General features: G+C 41.1%; 1 protein-coding gene across 1 annotated transcript in view; it reads right to left on the minus strand.

Annotated features, from left to right (window-relative positions):
• Positions 1-24,011, minus strand: part of LOC138283704 (molybdopterin synthase sulfur carrier subunit-like) — a 31,071-nt gene that overhangs the window by 162 nt on the left and 6,898 nt on the right. Inside the window, exon 2 of the mRNA XM_069221735.1 lies at positions 10,547-10,668. Within this exon, the coding sequence (XP_069077836.1) occupies positions 10,547-10,668 (122 nt within the window). The remainder of the gene's footprint in view (positions 1-10,546; positions 10,669-24,011) is intronic.

The raw sequence follows: 24,011 nt of genomic DNA on the forward strand, positions 1-24,011 counted from the left end.
ATTCTGCTGGAGATATACTTTTTACAGAGCAAACATGGTAAAATAAATAGCGAATTCATTAGTACAGACAGTTCATTTTGATTGTGATGTCATAGGAAGCAGTTATCACCATACCATCGCACTCAATTGCTGTATGTTACATACAAATCTAAAATACAAACGTTAATACATATAACATACGAATGTAATTGTATGCAATGTATATATTCCAATCACACAGGTATGTGTTTCTTGCATGTGAAAAAAATAACAGCCATTTGTAGTATGAAATAATGAAAAAAACGTGGGTACTTGCTTTCCAATTATATATAAATGTATGAATTCTTAGTTTGCTATACACACTTAAAGTTATCGTTTATAGTTGGAACTCATCAAGTTGATATCAGCCATGACAAAGAGTAAAAACAAAAACGGACACTAAAAGTAAGTTTGGTGTTTGTGTTTTTTGTTTTATCAGCTCTGTTAAGAGGGCCCCTAACAGTAGGTTTCCTTTAAAATAACAACCAATGTAGCCATGAGTGATTGTGAAAATGACGCTTTTGAGTTAAGTCTTATTTTTTTATATAAATCATATGCATGGTTTCCGCACATGAAAGGGTATTCGAGCTTAAAAATGGCTCAAATTGAAATCATTTTAATCAAACATGTAGCAATGTACTCGTTTGCTATCACTATATTTCCTTGCTGATGGTGACGTCAACAGGTGTTAAAGCTTAAAAGAGCCTCAAATTCCACCTTGCTAACTGAGAACAACATCAATGGTGGGCAGTTCCCTTAGCCAAGAGTTCCAAAGATAATCTCCTCCTGAGTCATTCTCCAAAAAAAAACAAAAAAAGGCGATTTTGTAAGGATGGGGATAGTGGTTAAAAAACACCCAGAGGTCACATTGGAAGTGTAAGGTAGTAGTTTCTATTCGGCGAAAAATGTCAGGTTTTTCCCTAATGGACCTCTGTTCTTTGGACCACTCCTGGTTTGGGGCCACCTAATGGGTTATGACCCACTGTAAATTGTGGATTAAAATGGATCTGAGTTGTAAACTTCAGTGTCCATTCTATGGAAATTTTCGATTGTGTGCAGCTGTGGAAAGATTCTATTAGAAGGTTCCACATGAACACGTGTGTACGTGCACGTGAGCATTCTGAGCGGGGAAGATTGTTGTGTGGCCCAGCTGGCATCTGCGTACAGGTAGGACTGTCAAAGGTAAGATTGAGAATAAATTGGTTGCTGCCTTCTAAGATTTGATAATTCAACTGGGAATTCAAAAAGATTGTTGTTTGTTGAAATGCTCTATTTAAACGGGAATGCACTTTGAATAAAGAGCTCCTAAAATGTGCCTTTTGATTGGCATGAGGTTTCAAGGTCCATTTTGCTCTATGAGTTTTTCATATCTTGCATAATTTGGCATAGTTCCTTGAGCCAGCTTTGATTACACTTATACTTTGAGCTCCCCTACTGGGGGCATTATTGCTGTGTTGCCTCAGCTGGAAGATCAAAGTCCCATTGAAACAATGGGTCTATCCTTGGGATGCAGAGTAAGGAAGTGGGGATGTAATCACAATAGATGATAGCAGCATCTTCCTGTCAACTGGCTTGCAGGATGTTCCCATATGGGACAAAGGGAGGACAGGCACATCTCTGGCTCTAGTCACCACAAGGCGTCCTTTGATGTTTTGAAGGGGAAAAACAAGTCCTGGGTTGTCAAAGCTTGGCTCGGGACAGAGATATACCACGTTTGTTTCTTCTCAAAATACTATGTAAGGTATTAAACAGTCGCTGGACTTATCTCTGGAAGAGCTAGTTGAGGGAAAAAAGGCAGTACGTATCACTGGATTGGGTAGATCTCCCCCACCTCCAGAATTCTCCACCTCTGCTTTAAGTCTTCATGAGGGAATAACCTCGGAAAAAAATGACCACAAGCAACAGCGCTGTTCAATAACCTCTCTGTGAAACATGGAGGACTTCATTCTGGACTTATATTTTTAGACGCTTGCAGACTGTGTCTCAAGGCTACTAGCCTGACTCTCTTCCAGAACCTGTAAAAAGTGAACTTGCTGGGGACCTTGAAGAGTAGGGATATTTTTGACTTCTGTGGACTGGTCCTGTTTGTGAGTACCCCACGGATGGGTGTCACAGGTTCCTGCAAATGGCTAAAACCATGGGTGCTTAAAAGTGCAGACAGGGAAACTGATCTGCTGTGAAGACAGTAGGGTACTGCTAGTGTGAAGTGCCTAGGTCACGAGACAACAGTGACCTGAGAGGAAGGGCGGTCAAGGACTCTACAGACACACTGCTAATTAGAAGGGGAAAACAGAAGAGCCATAAACTGGAAGAAGACCTAAAGTATCCTCATCAAAATGTTTGGGGTGAGAGGACCCCACAAGCGTGCCCCAAGGTGGATGGATTGAGCCACCAGTACCAACAAGAAGAAAAAAAACCATGCAAACTGGTCCAATAGGGTTGGCAATGTCCACTCTGAGCAATAATGGTACATTCTATGTCTGCAGAGGATGTTGTGGAGCTGGAGGGGCATGATGGCATCAAGGAATTCAAAGCAGAATAAGTAATTAACCTCTGAGGATCCTGTGTGGAGGTGGAAATTGTCAGGGGTGTGGGGGGGGGGGGGGGGAGGGACGAGGGACACAACAGCACTATTTCTACAATCACATTCTGATTAGAACCAGCAGAACAAGTAGCCCCTGCTGGCATTGGGGATAAAAGAGCAGGCCATTTGACCAAGGGATTCCCCAGGACCTTATCACACAGCCTATGTCGGATAGTGAATTTCCGGAGTGGGATGGGACAAGGGAGACAAGCAGCAGTCTTGCCCTCTCTCTCTCTCTCCAGGTGAAAAGAGTGCTGGAGAGTCAGGGGTGTGCGACAGCTAAACTTGTTTCATGGCATTTGAGGAAGAGAGCAAAGCAAGAAAAAGAGTGGACCTGTATGCACAATACCCCACAAAGGCAGAAGCACCAGAACAAGGACTTTCTAGCCATAGGACACATCAAAAGAAATAAAGGAGGAAAAAAGAAATAATTAATTAATTCCTGGGCCTTGATACGGTCACATCAAAAATCTGAGAAAAACAGCACCTTGGGGTGAAGGAACGCTACATGGATTATCAGGGCTTAATGAAAACTGTGTGTATTGGCTACTACAGTGTACCCTGAAGGGCAGGGGCATTGCAAAGTGCTTTCTTTTATGAGGTTGTATGGAGCAACAGTAGACTCCCGTATGTTCATAGTGGACAGGGACAAAATCAGTGCCCTAAGGTTCTCAGGGAACCGAAATAGTTACCCTGGGAAAATCTAGGCACCAAAATAAGACGTTTCTAATGCCAAACGTATGTGTTACCCTGAGGGTGTTGGATTTTTTATGTTTTGGGTCCGGATATCTTGCTAGACATAATGGTGTAAAAGAAGAAGAAGTAATTTCCCTTGAAATGTTTGTTTTTCATTGTTAGCAAGGACAATAGGTCTGCTTTGTGATACCAGAAGCCAAACGTCATCATAATTGTGGTAACGTGTAGGCTAACAATATTAGTCTGACATATTAATTGAAATTGAAATGCCCATATTTCATTTTTTTTTAAAACTGTGTCAAGCCCAATAGGTCTGAGATTTAAAAAATGTTGGTTTTCTTGATATGGCGTGTATGGTCAGGCCTGTGGACCTGATTTGAAAATTGTGAACACCCTTGACAAATCCCGAAGAGGACTCACTTTTAATAACTGCATACCTTTGTATGGGTGCTATAGATACTTATAGAAGCTATTGTGGTTTTAGTTGTTAGGGTCTGCTAGACCGCAAGTGGGCGAAGGAACCTCAGAACATGGGGTCTTGTCTGGGTTTAGGGTTTGGCTGCCCTTGTGCGTAGTATTTAGCTGTGTATGTATATTTATTTCAAGAAAATGACTGGACATCGATTACTGTATGTTATTTGATGTGCTGCAGAGTTATGAGTTTCTAGTCCACAGCACCTCTAGGAGCCAGCCTTGGACTACTCTGCCTCACCACTATGAGAGTCAAGTTAAAAAAGAGGTACTTAGTCCCCACTTGGAGGGGGTCACAATATGGGGGCCCCAAAACACTACAGCTGGGACCAAGAATTGTCTTATTGGTCTGAGACCTCCCATTCAGGATCCTTCATAGAAATATCATTTGATAGCACACTTTGTTAGTATATGATAGCAGCCCCAGTGGTGATGAAGAACGTCAGACCAGAAATCCCAACTGAAAAAAAGATTGTATTTCTTTATTTCTGCCTTCCCATCACAGGTAATGTCTCTGACAAATTTATCAGAGCAACCCAGACTCAGAGGTAAACCAATTCATCTGAAAAAAACAACCCCAAATTAGAAAGGGAAATATACCCATTCCAATAAAAAGGGGAGGAGGTGGAATCTTCTGTAGATATTACAAGGCAGCAACATTTTCTAAGATAGCCAGTGATGAATCAAGTACCAGACAAAGTGTTCCTTTTATTTTTACTGTTATGGTTCTTAAAAGTTAAAGTTTAGTGGGGAGACTTGTTTCCACTTGATTGCTGTGTTTTAGAGTTTTTTTGGAGCAATTAAGGTATACTCAGGAGACTGAAGCTTGAAGCACAATGGGGCATATTTAAGAGCCCCTAGTGCCACCGGAGCGTCACTTTTTGTGACGCATCGGTGGCGCAATGCCCTGTGTCGTATTTACAAGGTGGCGTTAAGCCACTTTTTGTGACATAATGCCACCTTGTAAATACAGCCTCTTCACGCCCAGCACTTTGCATGGAAGGGGCGTGCAATGGGTGTTGCTGTGACTCATCATTGCGGCAAAATCAAAGACATCCAATGATAGACATATTTGAAGATGTTCTCCTTCTGTTCAGCTGATCGTCCTTCAAGATCAAGGAATATTGTGCCCCACTTTTCTGAGCCAACCCCACACTTCCACTTTTACATGGCCAAGTCCTCAGAGGAATCATCATACATATTCTCTTCCTCAGGAGACACATTCTTCATCACAGCCCTGGCTTAAGAAGGTGTTTATAACTAAGACTTGCTTGATTATCCTAAAAGTCTGAAGTGTGTTTGATGCAGCTTCTGTGATATTCATGAAGGACCTTTCCAGCTCTTCAAACAGTTCTGCTCTGCAGAAACGTAGCAGGAAGTTCTGCAGTCCCATCACACACAGGTTCATCCAACCCCCCCATGAGAGGTAAAACTTTTTTTCTTTAATTACTAAAGGATCAATGATCCCCCAAGTGCTTTAAAACGACTACAACCTGCCTGTAGACAGAGCTGGCTGCAGAGCATGGACGGCTGAGGATCAGGGATGAAATGAAAATCACATACTAAGCAGCAGGCAATACTTGGACCATGACCATGCATATTCTCAAAAGATGCCAATTGCAACTTTCAGGTAGAAAGCAGACTCCATCACCCTGTTGTTACTCGTGGCAAGCAGAAGGGGCGGGGCGGATCGTGGGGGAGGGGGGGGGATTTAAATTAAAAAATATATTTTTTAAAAACACTTACCTGAATGCCCCTCCCTGCAGGCAGAGCCTCCCAGCCTGCCCTGCAACCAATCCTGATGCTACTCAAAGCAGCGTCAGGATCGGCTGGGAGCTCACAGAGTGGGAGCCTGTGCAGACTCTCCCTAGCCCGGCAACTGTGTTGCAGAACTGGAGAGAAACTAGTGCACATGTCTGGACGGCTGGCCCGAGACGGCTGGCCAAAAACACATGCACTCTGAGAGGGAGTGCTGAGCACTGCCCCGCACTGCTCGTCACCTCCGTGGTCCCGCCCTTTTACCAAAAAAACGATAATAAACACAGTTTATTATCGTTTTTTTTGGTAAAAGCTTTGCAGCTGCTGGTGGGGGCGCAACGCTCCGCTGCCCTAATGGAGGAGCGCCCCTGCCATCACCTCCCTGCAATTAATCCAGGATCCAGCCATGCACCTGCACCGGCTGGCCCACTTTAGGTTATGGTCAGGAAAAGTCACAGGAATGTAAACAGGTTGCATGCTCCCTCCAGAAACAAGTCCTAGGATACTGGAGCATCAAGTGTCGGACATTATTCTGAAGATCAAACAGGTTCAGTTGTAAAAAGTAATAACAATTCTCCAAGAAAACAGAATATCATCAAACCATCCCAGTCAAACAGCTTAGTACAAAAGACCCACCTACCAATTATAGCACATAACTATAAGGATGTACTTTACTGTCCGCCATCCTGCAAAGAAAGACAAGAAGACAGTAACAGATGACCCTTGTGGACTGGGCAGAGACTAGTTGGTTGTGATATTCTTTTTCATGGGATTCTATCTAATGTGATCTTAGATAACAGGCTGAAGTTGTTTTAGCTACTGCTGCATAATACTTACTTCTGGTCTTACAGAACAACATTTCTCATGTTTAATATCAGGCCATACTGGACTCCAGAGCGGATAAGAAAGTTTAGCAAATATTTTAATTCTTTCAAAAGTAGAGAATACAGACACCTGAAAGATATGCAAGCTGACTGAAAAATGAACAAAATTTTGGAAAGGTATATTCAAAATAATATCCAAAAAGGTAGAAATACTTCCTAACCGTCTGAGAATCTTTGACAGTAACCAAGAAGAATGAGAGGGCATTTGTTAATGATACTTTCTAACCATAGGCAACACAGAGAACATTCTGTACGTTCTATCTAAAAAAGAAGGAGAAAGCAATTGATTTCAAATGTTCCTAGAGAATTCAAATTCTATTCAGGATGGTCCAGAAAGTAAAATTATGGGCAGATGACTGAGTAGGATTGTTATAATCAAGTTTTAATTCAAACTAGAAGGTAAATTGTATTGATTAGTTAGGTCCCTCTAGAAAAAATACATCTTATGATACTTTGTTTTATTTTATTTCACTTAATCTAATTTTGTTTTATGAACTAGAAAGAATACCACAAGACTGAAAATGTCATTTGTTCCTAGAGCAAGGTGACTCAGGGCCAGATGTAGGAACCGGTTTGCATGTCGCAAACTGCGAAAAACGCAGTTTGCGACATGCAAAACGGCCATCGCGATGCTGAGTCGGTAACGACTCGCAAACTGTGAATTCGACTCGCAAATAGGAAGGGGTGTTCCCTTCCTATTTGTGACTCGCACCGCGATGTAGAATTGCTTTGTGACCGCAAAAGTGGTCTCAAAGCAATTCGCAGTTAACACCCACTTGAAGTGGGTGGTAACTCATTCGCAAACGGGAAGGGGTCCACATGGGACCCCTTCCCCTTTGTGAATGTCGCTGAAAATATTTTTTCAGAGCAGGCAGTGGTCCAATGGACCACTGCCTGCTCTGAAAAAATGAAACCAAATGGTTTCATTCTTTTTTTTTTATTGCAACTCGTTTTCCTTTAAGGAAAACGGGCTGCAATAAAAATAAATAAAAAAAAACTGCTTTATTAAAAAAGCAGTCACAGACATGGAGGTCTGCTGTCTTCAGCAGGCCACCATCCCTGTGAGTGCAGGTACTCGCTGTGGGGTCGCAAAATGCGACCCACCTCAATAATATTCATGAGGTGGGTCTTTGCGACCCCATAGCGAGTCGCAGAAGGTGTCTGAGACACCTTTCTGCATACAATTTTGCGAGTTGCAAATTGCGAGTCGGTATGACTCGCAATTTGCAACTCGCAAAATTTTCTGTTGCTACATCTGGCCCTCAATGAGCAAACATTTTTTATATGTATTTTGTGGACCCAACTATAGCTCTATGTGGTCGCCCTAGCAGAAGCAATATAGCACCATTCTGAATAATGTAAAGTCTATGAAGATTATTTAGGCAGGCTGGATTTACATAATTTGGCCCTGCTAATACTAGAGCCTGGAATTCAAGTTTGGGACAGTCCAGGAAAAGAAAAAGGGACTGAAGTAATGCAGCTAAAGGACATACATACACATTTAATAAAGTGGGATTTAATCAGAAGACATCACAGAACCCACAACAAACAACTTTAAAGTCTGATTAAAGCTGAGATGACCCTGCCTGTGACTGTTCTTTAAAAAATGAAGCCAGCTAGACAAGGGCACAGCCTCTCACCTAAAACTAAAGAAGAAGATTTATGAGGATAGAATGGGATGGGAGACAATGTTGAAAGGCATGGATAGAGTGTTGCCAATCTCATCCCAGACAGGCTGATGTTGTCTTTGGATTCCACCAACAGATAGTTATTCTGTGCACTAGCAGTGACAAAAACCCATCCAGGCATTATCCAAGTGGTCAGGGAATCCTATGAAGAAGGGGTTAGTTGCACTTTCCTAAATGTTTGAAAGCATAGGAAGCAATTATATATGGGGAGGGTTCACAGTGATAGACGGATACCAATTCGCCTTTTTCAGTAATACCTGAACAGCTTTTTCGAGGCACCAGCCACCACTAAAGCTATAAGAGAAAATTTACAAGGTTCAGTATTACCAGTACTATAACTGGACAACAAGTTTACACGTTATTAGAATAGCAAGAATTTAAATGAGAACACAATTTAGTGTAAACACAGTTTCTCCGTTGAGTACTGATGAGATGTCCATTGACTCAAACTATAGGAAAGAAATCTAACTGAAGGTTAGAATGGAGAAATGAATTTTCTCAACTTGAAAAAGAAACTTTCATAACTTAGAGTGGAAGTGTGTTCAATATTGAAGAGAACTACAGGTATGTAAACCTTTCCTGTTGAATCCCTTCTAGTTGGTTCACCACATGGAAAGTCGGTTGAGGCTTGATGATGAGAGGCTGGTAGGGAACTAATGATTTGGCAGAGTATCTTATCGAAGAGGCCATGCAGTACCTTGTGGACGAGACAAAATACCTTGAAATGATATGTTTATTACATCATGAACCAATGGGACGAATTAATGTCTGACCTAATGATGGCATCTCACATTGAAACAAAATAGAGCGCCATGACTTTGGACAATTTCAGGTTTCAGAGCAGTCTATAGATACCCAAAGATTGGATCACTCTTAATGGCTTCATTCAGTTCCTAGGCTCAGATTGGTCAGATGCCCCCCCCCCCACCAGATGGATGCTTATGTGTCCTCCTGAATCACCGTCTGTTTCAGACTCTATGACCATGTCTGAAAGCTTGAAGTTAATCGAGGGGGACGGGTAGAAGCGGCCAACTTGAGCGAAAATACTAACTGAAGCTGTGTCATTAAGACATGATGGAGAAGGTAATGATCACAGCAGCCTTCAAATGCCTTCTTGGCTATTAGAAGTAAAGCCTATTTTTTATTAGGATGGAAGCAAGCATTGCAAGGGACAATCCAGGGAAATAGACTATAGATAGCTTAAAACTAAAATACAGTAGCAGTGATGTTCAACAGCATGGACGCCTTCTGCTTCTGTTAGGACCAAGTCTGGACAGTATGAGGAGATGTGGGGATACAGTTTGTCATTACTACTGGTGAGAGTATTACAGTACTACAGATTGGTACTGATGTTGCTTGGTGATGGTGGCATTTGTAAGTTGGGCAGAACTGCCTAATGGAAAGAGAGCAGATACCATGTAATCATACACTATGACTTGGGTCAAGCAATCTATATATATACATACACACACCGCCTCACAGTGGTAAAACATGTTAGAACAGGACAAAGCTAGCTGAGCACGGACTCACAGAGGTCGACTTGAACTATGCATCCATAATAGGGACACAGCAGCCTATGGTAGTTCCTGGAACTCAGAATTACAACTTACACTCTCCCGTGCACTGGCTTTGACCTCACATATTACAGCACTAACGACGTTCTGTGACACAACTGAATTTTCTTCATTGACAACACCACTCTGCATGGCAGGGGCACAAGTTACAGTTACTTGAAATAACTATAATTCTTTCATTTTATTTCTTTAGATTAACACCTTTAAATTAACATTTTCACCTAACTACAATGTTACTTTTACCTTTTTTCAGTCAAGTAAAATATTATATTGCTATATATACATATATATATATATTTATATATATAAAATTATTATTTTTTCTTTAGTTGTCGGAGTCAAAGGTGAACTGCTTTCTGATTGATACATATGGTAATATGTTATACATGAATTTCAAAATTGTGGGGGTCGATAATTGAGATATGTTCAAGTCACAGAAAAAGAAGAACCAGAATTAATTAGGGGGTTAAATGCAAAGAAATGTGGAGCATGGGGACTACAGAGGGTTTAGTGGTTATCATTAAGACAATATTTTAATATGTGAGACACAGAAAGAAGATTATTGGAGTTAATCACAACAATTGTGTTTATCCATGAGCCTCTCCTACAGAAATCTTTAAAGATTGGAGAATAATTAATATTTTTAATGTGCTAGAGGAGAGTATTCCAGATGCTGGGCTCTTTGCCTGAAGGCTGTGTAACGTAACTTTTTTCTTGAAAATTGGGGTTTGAAGGCATAATTTCTTTTTGCATTAGAGAGTATGAGTTCCTGCAGCTAATGTGAGATTTTGTGTGAGATATTAGGAACTCTTGATACTTGGAACTTTAGAAGTTCAAGTCAAGAATACAGAAGATATTATATACAAGAATTACCTTGGATGTTGGTTGACGATTCCCTCCCAAATTTGGGATGAAGATACTTGCTGTGGTAAGCAAAGAGTCTCGGAACGAATACCTGCAAGTTCTGCACTTTTCGCAAAGTACAAAACAGTAACCTGTAAATAAGTTAAAAAACCAAAAGCTGTTTCTTCCATCAACCTCAACAAGCAGAAATGTAATAATAATAATACAATAATATTATTCACTTTTGAGTACTGTGAAACAATGGAACACAAATCTCACATTTTAAATAAGTAACTGAAAACAATGCTCTCCTATTTCTACAAGTAAGTTACCTTCAGTCATGAATGATGTCTAAACCAACAAAATTATCATTACATTTTACGTTTCCAATGTTCAGGTAAGATTGTGACATTGAAAGCATATTAGAAGAGTACACCACTTAAGCCAAGTGGCTCTGCTCTTAGCCCAAAACATTTTGATATTTACATTCTCAGTTTGCCTCTGTTACCTAGCCGTTTGGTCTCAGTTTGTACTGTTATGCTGATGAAACCCAGGGGATCTTAGGCTGGACTGGGATTCAATTGCTCATAGACCCGGTTCAAAAACTGCTTGAGTACAGCAGCCAACAACAACAAAATTATTATATTTGGTCAACTTTTGGCATGGCTGCATGCCTTGTGGTCTAAACATCTCATCCCCCTACATTCTATTGTTGATGCACAGTAGATTTATTTCCTTCAATCAGCAGATCAACAAAAATACCTCAACTGCCTTTTACCTAATTAAATTAATTTGAAGAATCCTTCCTATGCTCCAGAATGGTCTAGGAATGCCATTATTCAAGCTCTTACCTTTTCTGCATAAGGACAGGCTATTGTGACAGCTTATATGTCGTTATTCCGACATACAACATAGCTAGAGTCTAATAGATCCAAACTGTTGCTGCAAGCTTGACTCTAGGTTTCAAGAGATGCAGCAGAACCTCTTCCTACCTGCAATCTCTTCATTGGCTTTCGGTCCAAAAACAATGTCTCTACAAGGCTTTATTTCCAAGTTTCCAAAGCACTCAAACAAACACATGGGAGCAGGCTTTACAAAAACTGAGGATCAGTAACAATCAATCGACTTGCATGTTACAAAAATATGCCTGCAAAAAGCACTTTGGAACCCATTGCACTACTTGAACAGGCGAATCAGAGGTTAAACACAGTGCTCTGTAGCAAGCTCAGTGACCTGAAGTGCTTGCAAGGTGACTTGTCGAGCTCTTTATAAAACTTCGAATCGATGTAACATCCATACCCTACTCACCTGTGACAAGAGAATGAAAAGGCTACTGTAATAGTCGAATTGTTATGTTAAACGCCTGCTGCTAGAGATAGGACGCTCTGAGAAACGACTTCATGAGCACATAACCGTGACAAACAATTAAATTAAAGATTGATTTTTCCAAACCATTTTCTTCGAAAATTTCTATCTTGAAAATCTGTAGTGAGCTGTTCATGGTGATAAATGTTAAAACGTTTATTGAACCGCTGGCGCCCAATACATGAGGGGGCAGGTATCTATCTCCTTGTTTCCATACAATATAAAGCATCAAGGAGCTTTATTACTACTTAGAAGTGTTACAATATTACAAGCTACTCCTTAATGTTTTTTATTTTAACAGAGTCCACAAGTATTACAAATTATCTGTTACCATACTGAGGGAGAAAAAGGCCAGGCATTGCATGACCATGTATTATGAGGATCAAAATACCATCTCCCATAGTTAACACGCATTTGCAATGCATTAGGTCTTACATTTACTTGAGTTGGATCTATTGGCATTGTAAATTAATAACTGGACTTTTTTTTGCCAAATTAATTGGTCAACCCTGCCACATATTATATTTTGATCCTTTCTGCCACATAATTCCAGTAGCCCTGCCTACAACCAAAGGGCTAGTAGGCCTACTGGAATATTTTTGTTAACCAAGGCCCTTAAAACACAAACTACTCCCAGGTGCAAAATACACTTACTTGGAAGTCGGTACAGGAGACATTGCCCGCGTGGCAATTAATAAATAATTGTACTCCAAGAATGCATGCTTACTCGAGCACTGTCCCTTTACTGCAGTCTGGGAAGTCGAACAAAACACCCATGATTTTTGGCACGCTTGAGGAGAGCCACTTGACATGATATCAATGATCCTTAGTTAGTCTTGAACTGAAATATTAGTTACAAAATATTGACCATTGTACAGCATAATCAACTGTAAGCTCTCCTTGAGGTTAGTTTTATAAATACACGCACACTCAGCTCAAGTTTCATAGACAAACATGTGTAGTTCATCTAGTCAGGTTTCTGCTTTGTATTCCCAGCTTGTATTCCGTTATAAAAATTACTTTGGCCCTCATTACAACTTTGGCAGTCTTCTGGAAAGACCACCGGCGATGAAAACGCCAACACCCATCCCCTCCCAGACGACCACCTCACCCAGACAGGCAGGTGGACTGTCCAAAAGTGCGGGCAAGGGGCATGCATGTGTGCATGTATGTGTTGCTGTATGGGTGTGCATGAGTGCTTATGTGTATGTATGTGTGTGTGGAAGGTGTGTGTGTCTGAATGGAAGCGGAGAGGAGGGGGGTGTCGGGGTGTGAATAAGTGTGTGTATTGGGATGCATGTGAGTAGGGGTGTTTGTATGGGTGCAAGCAAGTGGGGGTGTATGTCAGGGAGTGTGTTGATGAGTGTGGGTGCGTTTATGACTATGTGTTAAATGAGTGGGAGTGCATCTCTGTCTGTGTGAGAGCAAGTAGGGGTGTCTGGATGTATGCGTGCAGTTGGGGGTAAGTGTGCCAGCAACAGGAATGGGGATTCCTGCCAGTGGGTGCATTACCACCACAGTTTTCGTGGTGGGTTGACTGCCGCAGAAAGCCTGGCGGTTTGCTGAGTCATAATTCCGCCAGGGGTCGTATGGCTGCAGCCGGGCCAGAGGTGCTCACCGCCAGTCCGACCGCCCTGGCAGTACTGGCGGCGTTATGGCGGTTTGGTTTTGGCAAAACCGCTAGACTTGTAATGTGGCAGTATTTACCACCAGATCCGTGGAGGTCTTAAGACCGGCACACTTGTAATGAGGGCCTATGCGTGCTGCAAAGAACGTGTACTAGGCAAATCACAAGTGCATGTAATGTAAAAATGGCAAAATAACTCTGGAGCTTTATGTTATTTCTGGAGAGAGAACACAATTTTGTCTAGTGGAAGCTTGGACTGATCATAAGGTAGTGCACTGGGTTAATGTGCCTGCTGCAAAGAACCTGTACTAGGCAAATCACAAATTGTATGTAAAGTAAAACTGTCAAAATAACTCTGGAGATTTATGTCCTTTCTAGAGAGAGGATGTACTATTGTCTTGTGAAAGCTTGGACTCATCATAATGTAGGGCACAGGGTTTATGTGCCTGCTGCAAAGAACGTGTACTAAGCTAATCACAAAGTGCATGTAATGTAAAAATGGCATAATAACTCGAGATTTATGTCCTTTCTAGAGAGAGAACGCACTTTTGTCTAGTGGAAGCTTGTAGTCATCAGAAGGTAGCGCACAGGGTTAATGTGCCTGCTGCAAAGAACATGTACTGGGCAAATCACTAAGTGCATGTAATGTAAAAATGTCAAAATAACTGTTTGGGTTCTTTCTGGAGAGGTTTTGGTGCACATGTAGTACTTTTGTTAATCTATAGGCAGTATGCTCTCTTTGAAGTATTTCCTGGGCTGATACAACAACATTCTAATTACCAGTTTATAGCTTTTTTAAGTCTACTATTCACTAATCTCCCTTTATATAATTTGATTAGAAAGCTAACGTGTATGTGCACAGACTTTTTGAAGATGCAACGTAAATACTAGTCCTTTGTCAAAGGTATCTACTATGCAACATTTTGCATCACCTTTTTCAGTTCTCAACTTACACTTAATATTCTGACTTGATTTCTGATCATTCTTCTTCGGGGGCACACCTTAACCCTGCTAAGGCAGTACATTCAAGAAAGTGGCCATAAATCCAGACCAAGGTGCTGCTTCATTATGGGGTTTTCTTCCTAGGACACTTAGAGCAACACAGACCAAATAACAGAACTGTTTTGGGTCAGCCGTCCTAAAAACGGTTGTTTAGGTGAGCCTCCTTCTCGCATTAGCTTGATGGAACTTCCACCACGTTTTTGTGTCAGGGCACATCACGTGAGCATTTACAAGTTTTGAAACGTGCTTGGCTCGCACGAGGTTTTCACATGAGTTTGTGCATATAAAACAATAAAAGTAGTATGGAGGAAGCACTATTAATATGCCTTCAATACATTAAGAACAATGTTTAAAAAAACACATATGTGCCCTACTAAATAGGGCCAAAGGAACATGTTTGTGGTCTGTTTTGCCAAATTAAACATGGACAATGTGTTTGCATGATGTGTTCACAAAGGTGAATTCCGCTTTCCGACTCAAACACCGAGAGAATGGGGCCGACTGAGACTCAACACCCTCCCCATCACTTGCTGTGATTACCACAGATCACCGCCATCATGTGAACCAAGGAGAAGAAAGGTAAAGCTCCTAATGGTACCCAGCTACCCTCAGTCAGAGGAAAAAGTCTGTTCAGCTTTGACACACTGCCATGACATGCTGTGGGCCGCTGCCCCCTACCCCAGTGGAGTGGCCTTTGCACCCGGAGTGCCACTCAGTGTATCTTTCTTGCTCCTCTTCAATCGAAAGTAAACTAAATTCATTGTTTCCTCGGCTATGGTCTGTCTTCTTCACTACTGCCACCCAATAACTTTCGCCCCCCCCCCTTTTCTCCCTAAATCCCTATTCCCTCCATTCCTTTCCTAACTCATCTTCTCGTGCATTCTTTATTCCGTGCTTTGCATGACATTGACCCTGTTACATGGATAACTGCACAACTGCCGATACATTTGACTGCGAGCGAACTTCTGTTTCCTTTTGTGTGCTCCTTCAAAGGGGGTAGGTGGGGTGTTGGGGGGGGTCAGGTTCCAGTTTCGTTACACCACCGCCTTACAGGCTTAGTTACAACTTCGCTTATGTGAGCGCTGTTGCAGTATATTAGTCCGGTATTTTAATTTACATTCAAATGTTTTTTTGTTTTTTTGATTCTGTGAGAATAAGATAAGTAAATGAAAACATTTATTCAATGATGTCCACTTAATGTACCTCTCTTTGCCAGTAAGTGCTATTGGTACGGAAATCGATTAATAATAAACAGGCTGCCCTATTGTTTTATTTCAGGGTGTGTGTTTACATTTTGCAGTAAAAATAACACGCTATTTTGGCACATTGATAAAGTAAGGCATTTTAACAAGAAGAGCTATGCATAGCATAAAGGTGTCAAGTGTTAAGTGACACATTCTGCAATTAAAAAACAACCCCCTATTGGAGATAAAAAAAAGAATGCAAAATCTAAGGGTATCCCCAAGACACTGAACCTCTCGCTGCACTGTGCTCGCCTTAGTGATGACCTCTAGCAGAAGACAAGGCACATCATTTCAGGAAAACAGAACATTCATCTGTGACTTCACATTATTTAAGAACCCTCGGTGAGGTTGCAATGTGTCCTCGGGGATGAGGGCCAAGACATCAAGGAAGTTCTGTATGTGACCTATTTCAGCTGTATGTGTTTTATAGTAGTGCCTACAGGGGAAACACATTTGAGCTCCAAATGGTTAGTTACACTTTAAAGAAAAATGCTCGTTGTAAATTAGTTTGTAAATTTTCTTAAGGAAGAGTGACTGCCACATTATTTTTGCAAAATGCCAAAGATATATTTGATGCAGGTCAAATGTTCTCAAAAGGCAGTAGGCTAGAATGACAGCGCATTATGGGGGTTATTACAACTTTGGAGGAGGTGTTAATCCGTCCCAAATGTGACAGATATACCACCAGCCGTATTACGAGTTCCAAAGGATATAATGGACTCGTAATACGGCTCGTGGTATATCCGTCACTTTACCGTCACTTTTGGGACGGATTAACACCTCCTCCAAAGTTGTAATAACCCCCTATATCAGTAGCATGTAACCTTTATGATAAAAATAAAAAGTGTCTTAAAAAATGCAAATGGGCGCTTATCTGTCAAAAAATTTGTATTTTTACAATTGGCTTTGTATTAGTGGACTGATATCCGCCGTGTGTGCTCAGTATAGGATTTTTAGGCCCCGGGCAAGACATATTATGGCCCCCCTGTTTTTTTAACAACTTCGATCCCCCTGCCCCCACCCCTACCCCCCACCTTTTTAGGTCGAGCTTAGGAGCACGCAAGCACTGCTTTTACGACATGTTTTTATCTATCTGGGCTTTTAACCACACCCACTTCACGCCCATCACTAGCGCTAGTTCATGGGCTTGCCCTTCAAAAATCGTTTGTTATCACTAGTAAATGCTTTACACTTGTTCCACCTTGGGGCAGTTTGGTTACTGCCTCGGACATTGACCCTTTTACATGGCTAATTGCACTTTTGCTAATAAGTCAGACTGCGAGCAAACTTTTTTCCTTTTGTTTGTCTCCTTCGCGTTCATGGCATGATGCTTTGAATCGGCTCTCTTACGTGAAACTGTATTACTTTTCAATTTGAGTTTATGTGGCAAGAAAAGTCTGGTTAGGGCGTTTACAACGTTAATAGCTGTAACTTGAGCAAATGCAAGACCCATTGCATTGCAAATGCTTGTTACCTCATGTCCCCTCTCTACTGCTTCTATGGCAGCCCTCCACTTTCCTATCTTCCTTGCTCTGCTCCCCTCCACCCCTATTTTCATCCTTTCTATTTGATTTATTATGTCCTGGGTTGCTTTTTAACCTTTACAATTCATGTTTTATTCCATCTTTGTTCTCCTTTTGTACCACATTTTTGTCATTCTTCATTTCAATCATTTCTGTCAACAGCCACTTTCATGCCTACCTCCCTCTCTTTACTTTTTTGTCATCTTTCTTTCAATTATGTTTATACCACGTTTATTTCTAGGTTCCATGAAGAAAGGTCACAGTCAAAATGACAGGAGGTGATCTGACCTCTGAAAGACAACTGTAGTAACAAAGTACACGAAGTAAACAGAAACAAAGATTTATTAGGTTAAGTCATGCAGCACCTCTGACATCCTAGCAACTGCCATTAATTAAATAATGGAACGTCCAGGACACAGAATTCTGAAGCTGCATACTGGGAAGGAGAAGAGCGTGGTGTAGGAGAGAAAAAAGACAGAGAAAGGACAAGGTCAAAGCATAATAACTACACAATAAGCTGTCTATTATGAATATGGCACTTCTTTCCCTTTAAGTATGCAACACAAGAAGAAAACAAAATAAAAAGAAATAAGAACAATCCTGCATTAGTCTCCACAACACTTTCCTACATCTGACATTGTCTTTGACACTAAAAACAACGGAGTATCTGCCTTCTAAGAGGTGGTGGGGGGAGGAGCGTGTGGCTGGGAGACTGAAGGGGTAGTTACCTTGGTAGATATTGATGCACTAAAAGGGCCAACTCGGGTAATTCCAATCCTTCCTGCTGAGGGAAACTCATTTCTCTGTCTCCATGAGTTTTAATCACAGGGTTGTACTCTGAAAGGATGTCCCCATTCCACTTAGATACCCTTCTAGCATGTCAGCATTTACCATTATGGATCACCATGCTAACTTTAATGACTTTCAAAGGGCATGACAGTTTGGCTCATTGTTAGTTGTTAGCCTTGTAATCAAGCCTTCACCAAGTTCTATACCCAGAATCCAGCTTTTTTGATTCCTAATAAATACTGAATTGTTCGACTTGACCATTTCCATTGGGGATCATATAAGGTTGTGGTGAAGTGCGAAACAATGTACTTCCCCAAAAGGTCTTCTAATTCAGCAGAAAACAGTTGCACTCCATTATCCGTAACAAAAATTTCTGGGATTTCTTTCTTACAAAATGCATCTATGAGGAATCCAAGACATTGCTGTTATTGTAATGTTCAACAAATTTCACTTTGGACCACTGTGAGTGGTTGGCTACTGAAGCTAAAGCACATGTTAATTTGTTATGCAGCACTTTGAAAGACCCCACAATGTCTAAAGTGAGATTTTTGCAGGCACAGTAAGGCCATTTGACAGGACACACAGGCATAGAAGAGGTCTTAGCATATTTGTCAGAATCAGCACAGATTTCACAATCTCTCACCCACTTGTTTCGTTCCTAATCAAAACAAGGCAAACAAGAGTGTAATCTATGTATTCTATGTAGACATGCCCATGTGGCCTAGATATCCATTCTCTAGCGGTTTACGCCTGCCACTTTCAGGTGACATGCACTTTCCATTTCTTTTTACCAAAGCACCTTCAACTGAAAGATTTAAAGTTACATAAATGAATAAACTGAGGTTTCAGGTCGAGGGCAAACTCTCTGTGAGATACCTCAACTTGCTCGAGAGTCTCGTCCTTGATATCAGCCACCTGGAAACACCCTAAAAATTGTGGTCCACCCTCTCCCTTATGGAAGATATTACAAAAGACTCATCACCATTATTATTGGGGCAAGGATGTTGCAAAGGGGTGCATGACAACTGACAGCAGTGACACTCTTTGAGTGGGAATCAAACACATCATAAAACAGCATTCTTGAAGTTCCAAACACAATCTTGCTATTCTGGTCCCAGAGTTCCTTTCCCTGCCGGGTGACAAGATTTTTACCACTGGTTTTATGATCTGATCTCATAAACCTCTTGCCCCACTGAGAGTAATCGAAATGGTCAAAAGCTCAAACACAGGCTAACTGTTCCAGCTCAATTGCCACATATTTATGTTCAACGGCTCTAAGCCTCCTAATAGCAAACACCAGATTCCATTCTGAATTTCTAGAACTCTGGGTAATATTGTCCCCAAACCATAGGCCTCTCTGTCTACAGGGATTAAACATCTAACCACCACCATACAGCTTCAGAGTAGGAGAATTGCCAATGACAATCTTTCCTGGACTAAAAGGTTTTTGTTGTAGATCGTCACATAAACAGCTACCATTACGCAGTAACTGCCTCAGGGGCTGCATGAGTTCTACAAATTTTTCAACCAAACTACTATAATAGTCACAGAAAACTGCAAAAGAGAAAAGCTTTTCTGAGGAATCTTGGGCAAGTGTGTGCTCTGTGGCGTCTACATGGTCTACAGTAGGTACTATTACCTTTACTGATGAACAGGGAAACGCATCAGTATTGAAACCCAAACCATTACTAAGCAGTCTGTAACATATCTCGTTAAGTAATCCAGGAAGATGCGTTTTGTTTTTGGAAATTACCAATATATCATCTTGAAAGATCGTAACTGATGAATCCAAGTATTTACAAATGCAGTACATAACCCTCTAAATAACAGACATGCCAAGGTCAGGTCACCAGACATCTTTTTGTAGGGGAAAAAGCCAAAAGGTGTTCTGAAAGTGGCAAGTATCTTGGATTAAGGAGCCAGCTCCACTTGATGGTATGTCACCTCTAGGTCTAGAACACTGATGTTCCATCTAGCATCAATCTCTCATTGATTGTGGGTAATATTTGGTTATCAAACACCATAGTTGTTTAAAGCTCTTGAATCAATACATAATCATAACTTTCCAACTCCTGTTTTACACATTCCAACCAGCGAGACTCACTCAGACAACTCACTTCTTTCAGGCAGACAATTGCAGCCTGCCTGAAAGGGTGACTGCACCCTTTTCACTACAGGTCACTGCACCAGGTCACTCGAAGTCACTCCTATGGTAGGCCCTCCTAGCCCAGAGAGCAAGGTGCAAGTACCTGTGTGTGGGGGCTCCCCCGCCCTAGCAGAGGTGCCTCCACAAACTCAAGTTCCATTACCTGGTCACTACCTATGTCCAGCTACATAATGTTAACTCCTAACTAGGCATGTTTGGTATCAAACATGTCGGAGTCATTCCCCAATACTGCTGCTAGTATTGGAAGTATGATTCCATGCATTCTGATGGCTCCTTAGAGGACTCACAGCACTGCTCCTATCAGCATTCTGGGGTTTTCCGGCCAGCCCAAGCTGCTGCCACCCCTCAGACAGGTTTCTGCCCTCCTGCTACTTGAGCAGCTCAAGCCCAGGAATGCAGAACAAAGGATGTCCTTTAGGAGGTGGGGATAACACCCCCTACCTTTGGAAATATGTGTTACATGGCATGGGAGGGGTAGCCTCCCCAAGTCACTGGTATGCTTTGCACATTTTGTGCCCTCCATGCATAAACCAGTCTACATCGGTTCAGGGACCCCCAAACGCCCAAGTCCCTGCTCTGGTACGAAATTGGACAATGGAAAGGAGAGTGACGACTCCCCTGTCCGTCACCACCCCAGGGGTGGTGCCTAGAGCTCCTTCAGAGGGTCCCTTGGTTCAGCCATCTTGAATCCAAGGTGGGCAGGGACATCTAGGAGGATCTGAGTGGCCAGGTCAGGCAGGTGACGTCAGAGCCCCATCCTGATAGGTGGTCACTTGGCTAGGTGACCAATCCCTCTTTCAGGGCTATTTAGGGTCTCTCTCTTGGGTGAGTCCTCAGATTCGGCTTGCAAGATTCCAGCAGGACTCCTCTACAACCTCTACTTCGACGTTTAGCCACTGGAACCATGACTGGACCCTCCAGGAACCGACAATCTGCATCCACGACAAAGAATCTGCTTGCAATGTTGTTTCCACAGCTTCTTCCAGCTTCTGCAACATTCCCTGAGGACAGCAAGTCTTCAGTCTACACAAGAAGGAAGAAGGAATCTCCCTTGGAGTAAAAGAGTCACTCCCCTGCATCCGCAGGCACTAACTGCAGCAACGACCTGCTGCGTGGATCTCCTCTCATCCTGAGCTGTGTGGATCCTGCCTCACGGGTGATGTAGTCCTCTTGGTCCTCTCTTCTAACTGTCCAACTTTGGAGGACATAAGCCGTTGCCTTCCCACGCAGGATAGTACACCCGTGGCATTTCCAAGGGATCTCCAGGTTCCATGTAGCCCCAGCCCCCAGCATTCCTTCCTGCAACGCATAGCCCTCTGCGTGCTTCTGTGGCATGGGACCCTTCTCTATTTGTACTGCGTGGACTCCTCTGCAATTCTTGGTTCCTCATCCAGTGGGTCTCTTGAGTGAGCTGCCTTTTCTTCTGTGGACTCTCTGACTTGCTGAGGGTCCTCCTAGGACTCACCGTGTGAGTTGATTCCTCCTGGACCTTGCTGGTCCCCGGCAGCTCCACTTTTGCTTCATCACGACTTCTGCCTTCGGGTTTGTATACTTGTTGTCAATTAGTGCTATCTTAGAGCTATTTGAATTAGCCTCAAAGTCTTACTGAACAAAACTCGAACCACGCGACATTTTCCTTGTCGGGGCTTTACAATCCATCACGTCTTACACGCGGCATTCTAATACCTGCACAGACAGCTAGAACTTGTTTTTTAACCTCGCGTAAACCAAAGGACAAACAATAAGATAGCACTAGCACTAATTGACAACAAGTATACAAACCCTGTGGATTAATCTGAGATTTGTTTCTGCAACGGAAAGAAAGAGGTGCCAGTGCCCTTTGACAGTCCTGAAGAGGCCACGAGTTTTGAGGCCGAAACGTGTCGACACCAGCTTAGTGGGATCAAGGGTTTTTTAAACCAATTAATTGATAGCCAAAATTGTTAGAGCACTACATAAAACCTTTGAAAAAATAGTTAGGTATTTTTCAGCTGGGTGCTAATCCCTTGTTCACCTATAGGATATAGGATCACATTGCTAATTGTGCTACAGTGACCTTAAGAAGTTATATTGTTGGGCATAACCCTCACTTATGTTATGTGTGTTATTATTTTATGAGTATATGTTTTTTATGAGTAAATGTAATTAATGAATGAGATGTAAATTTGATGTATATAGATTTGTGTCATAGTGATTGTACAATATGTGTTGCAATGATGAGGTGTATACTGCAGCCTGTGAATAAATTTAATAAATATGGGAAAGCAATTCACCCTTGTAACCAATAGTGAATATTTGGTTATTAAAATAATGAGTAGATTTGTCCCTGCCTGCTAATTTTTGTGATTATGCATGATTATTTAAGGCACGAAAATCTTGATTTTAATGAAAATAGTGCTTCTACAGTGCTCTGTGTACAGGAAAAAAGTGACCATTTGGTGCTGAACGCCTCGATTTTCAGTAACATTTTGCACTAAAAGTTTTAGCAAACTGAAAATATGGATAAATAATTTTACCATAAGAAGGGAAATAAATCTTCCCATCCTTTTATTTGTTTCATAATTCTTTAAAAGGCTTCCTATACTTTACCAAGTGGAGATGTCTGCCCTGACTGCAGAGGCTCCCTTTTGTAAAGTACAGGGAAAATAAAAAAATGTATTTAAATAAAAAATAAATATTAAAAATATTTCAGGTTAAATAATTTTTAAACTCATTTTATGTATTTACTTTAAATGTAAAACAAAATAAAACAAACTGCTACAGCACTATTAAATTAATTTTGAATTTAAACTGTAATTAATATGTATATATAATTAATTTTGGAAGTTTAAATTACACAATAAATTCCCACCTGAAGAAAAACAAATATTATTTCATCTGCTTTAATAATGATTAAAAGCCACGTATAGAATTATTTAAAATTAATGTATTTTTAATGAAAAGTAATGTTACATTGTTTTCAATTAAGAATTAGTTAATAAATATTTTATAATCAAATAATGAAGTGCTATTTTTAGTACTATATTATATTTAAATTTTTTACTAATTGAATTTAATATTATTTCCTATGGGGGTTTATTTTTTATTTCACAGTGTTGCATTACCAGTGGTTGGCCATGTGTAGTGCTGAACTTACTACAAAAGTGTAATGTACCACAACAGTTTAATTTACAACAAACGTGTAAATTACTACAAAGTGTAAATTACTACAATAGTTCAGCTTGTGAATACCAAAAAGTAGTAAATGTACTTCAAAGTGTAACCTACTTTTGGGAATTAGGAACAATGTGCGCGAGTTATAATGTGAAGTTTTCTTTGATAAGCCGGGTGAATTGGGAGATTGTGAACATAGAATCACATTATGTATACCTGTAAAACCAGCCATTCGTAAAGTTTACATAGTACCTTTTTAAAGCAATTGAGAAACTTGAGAATGAGGTTGAGACAGTACTTAACAATGGGGTAATTAAACCAATGAAGTGGTTCGCCCAGAATGTGTTCACCAGGGGAACAACTCATTAAGGAAGATTATGTGGGCCTTCACAAAGTTAACTCAGCTATGTATGTGAACCGGTGCCCTCTTCCCAACATTAGTGATTTGTTGATGATACTGAAGAAATCCCAGTGGTTTCACACCAGAAAGAAAGAGAAAAAGAGTTCAGACACATTACATTATTCATTACGCTGTTGGGTGCATACTGGTTTACCACATGCAATTTCTAAAAAAGGGGAATGGATGCTTTATTCCAATATGTCAACATTATTGTATGGTGTCAAG

The sequence above is a fragment of the Pleurodeles waltl genome, chromosome 1_1 (assembly GCF_031143425.1).
Source record: "Pleurodeles waltl isolate 20211129_DDA chromosome 1_1, aPleWal1.hap1.20221129, whole genome shotgun sequence".
Taxonomy (NCBI): domain Eukaryota; kingdom Metazoa; phylum Chordata; class Amphibia; order Caudata; family Salamandridae; genus Pleurodeles; species Pleurodeles waltl.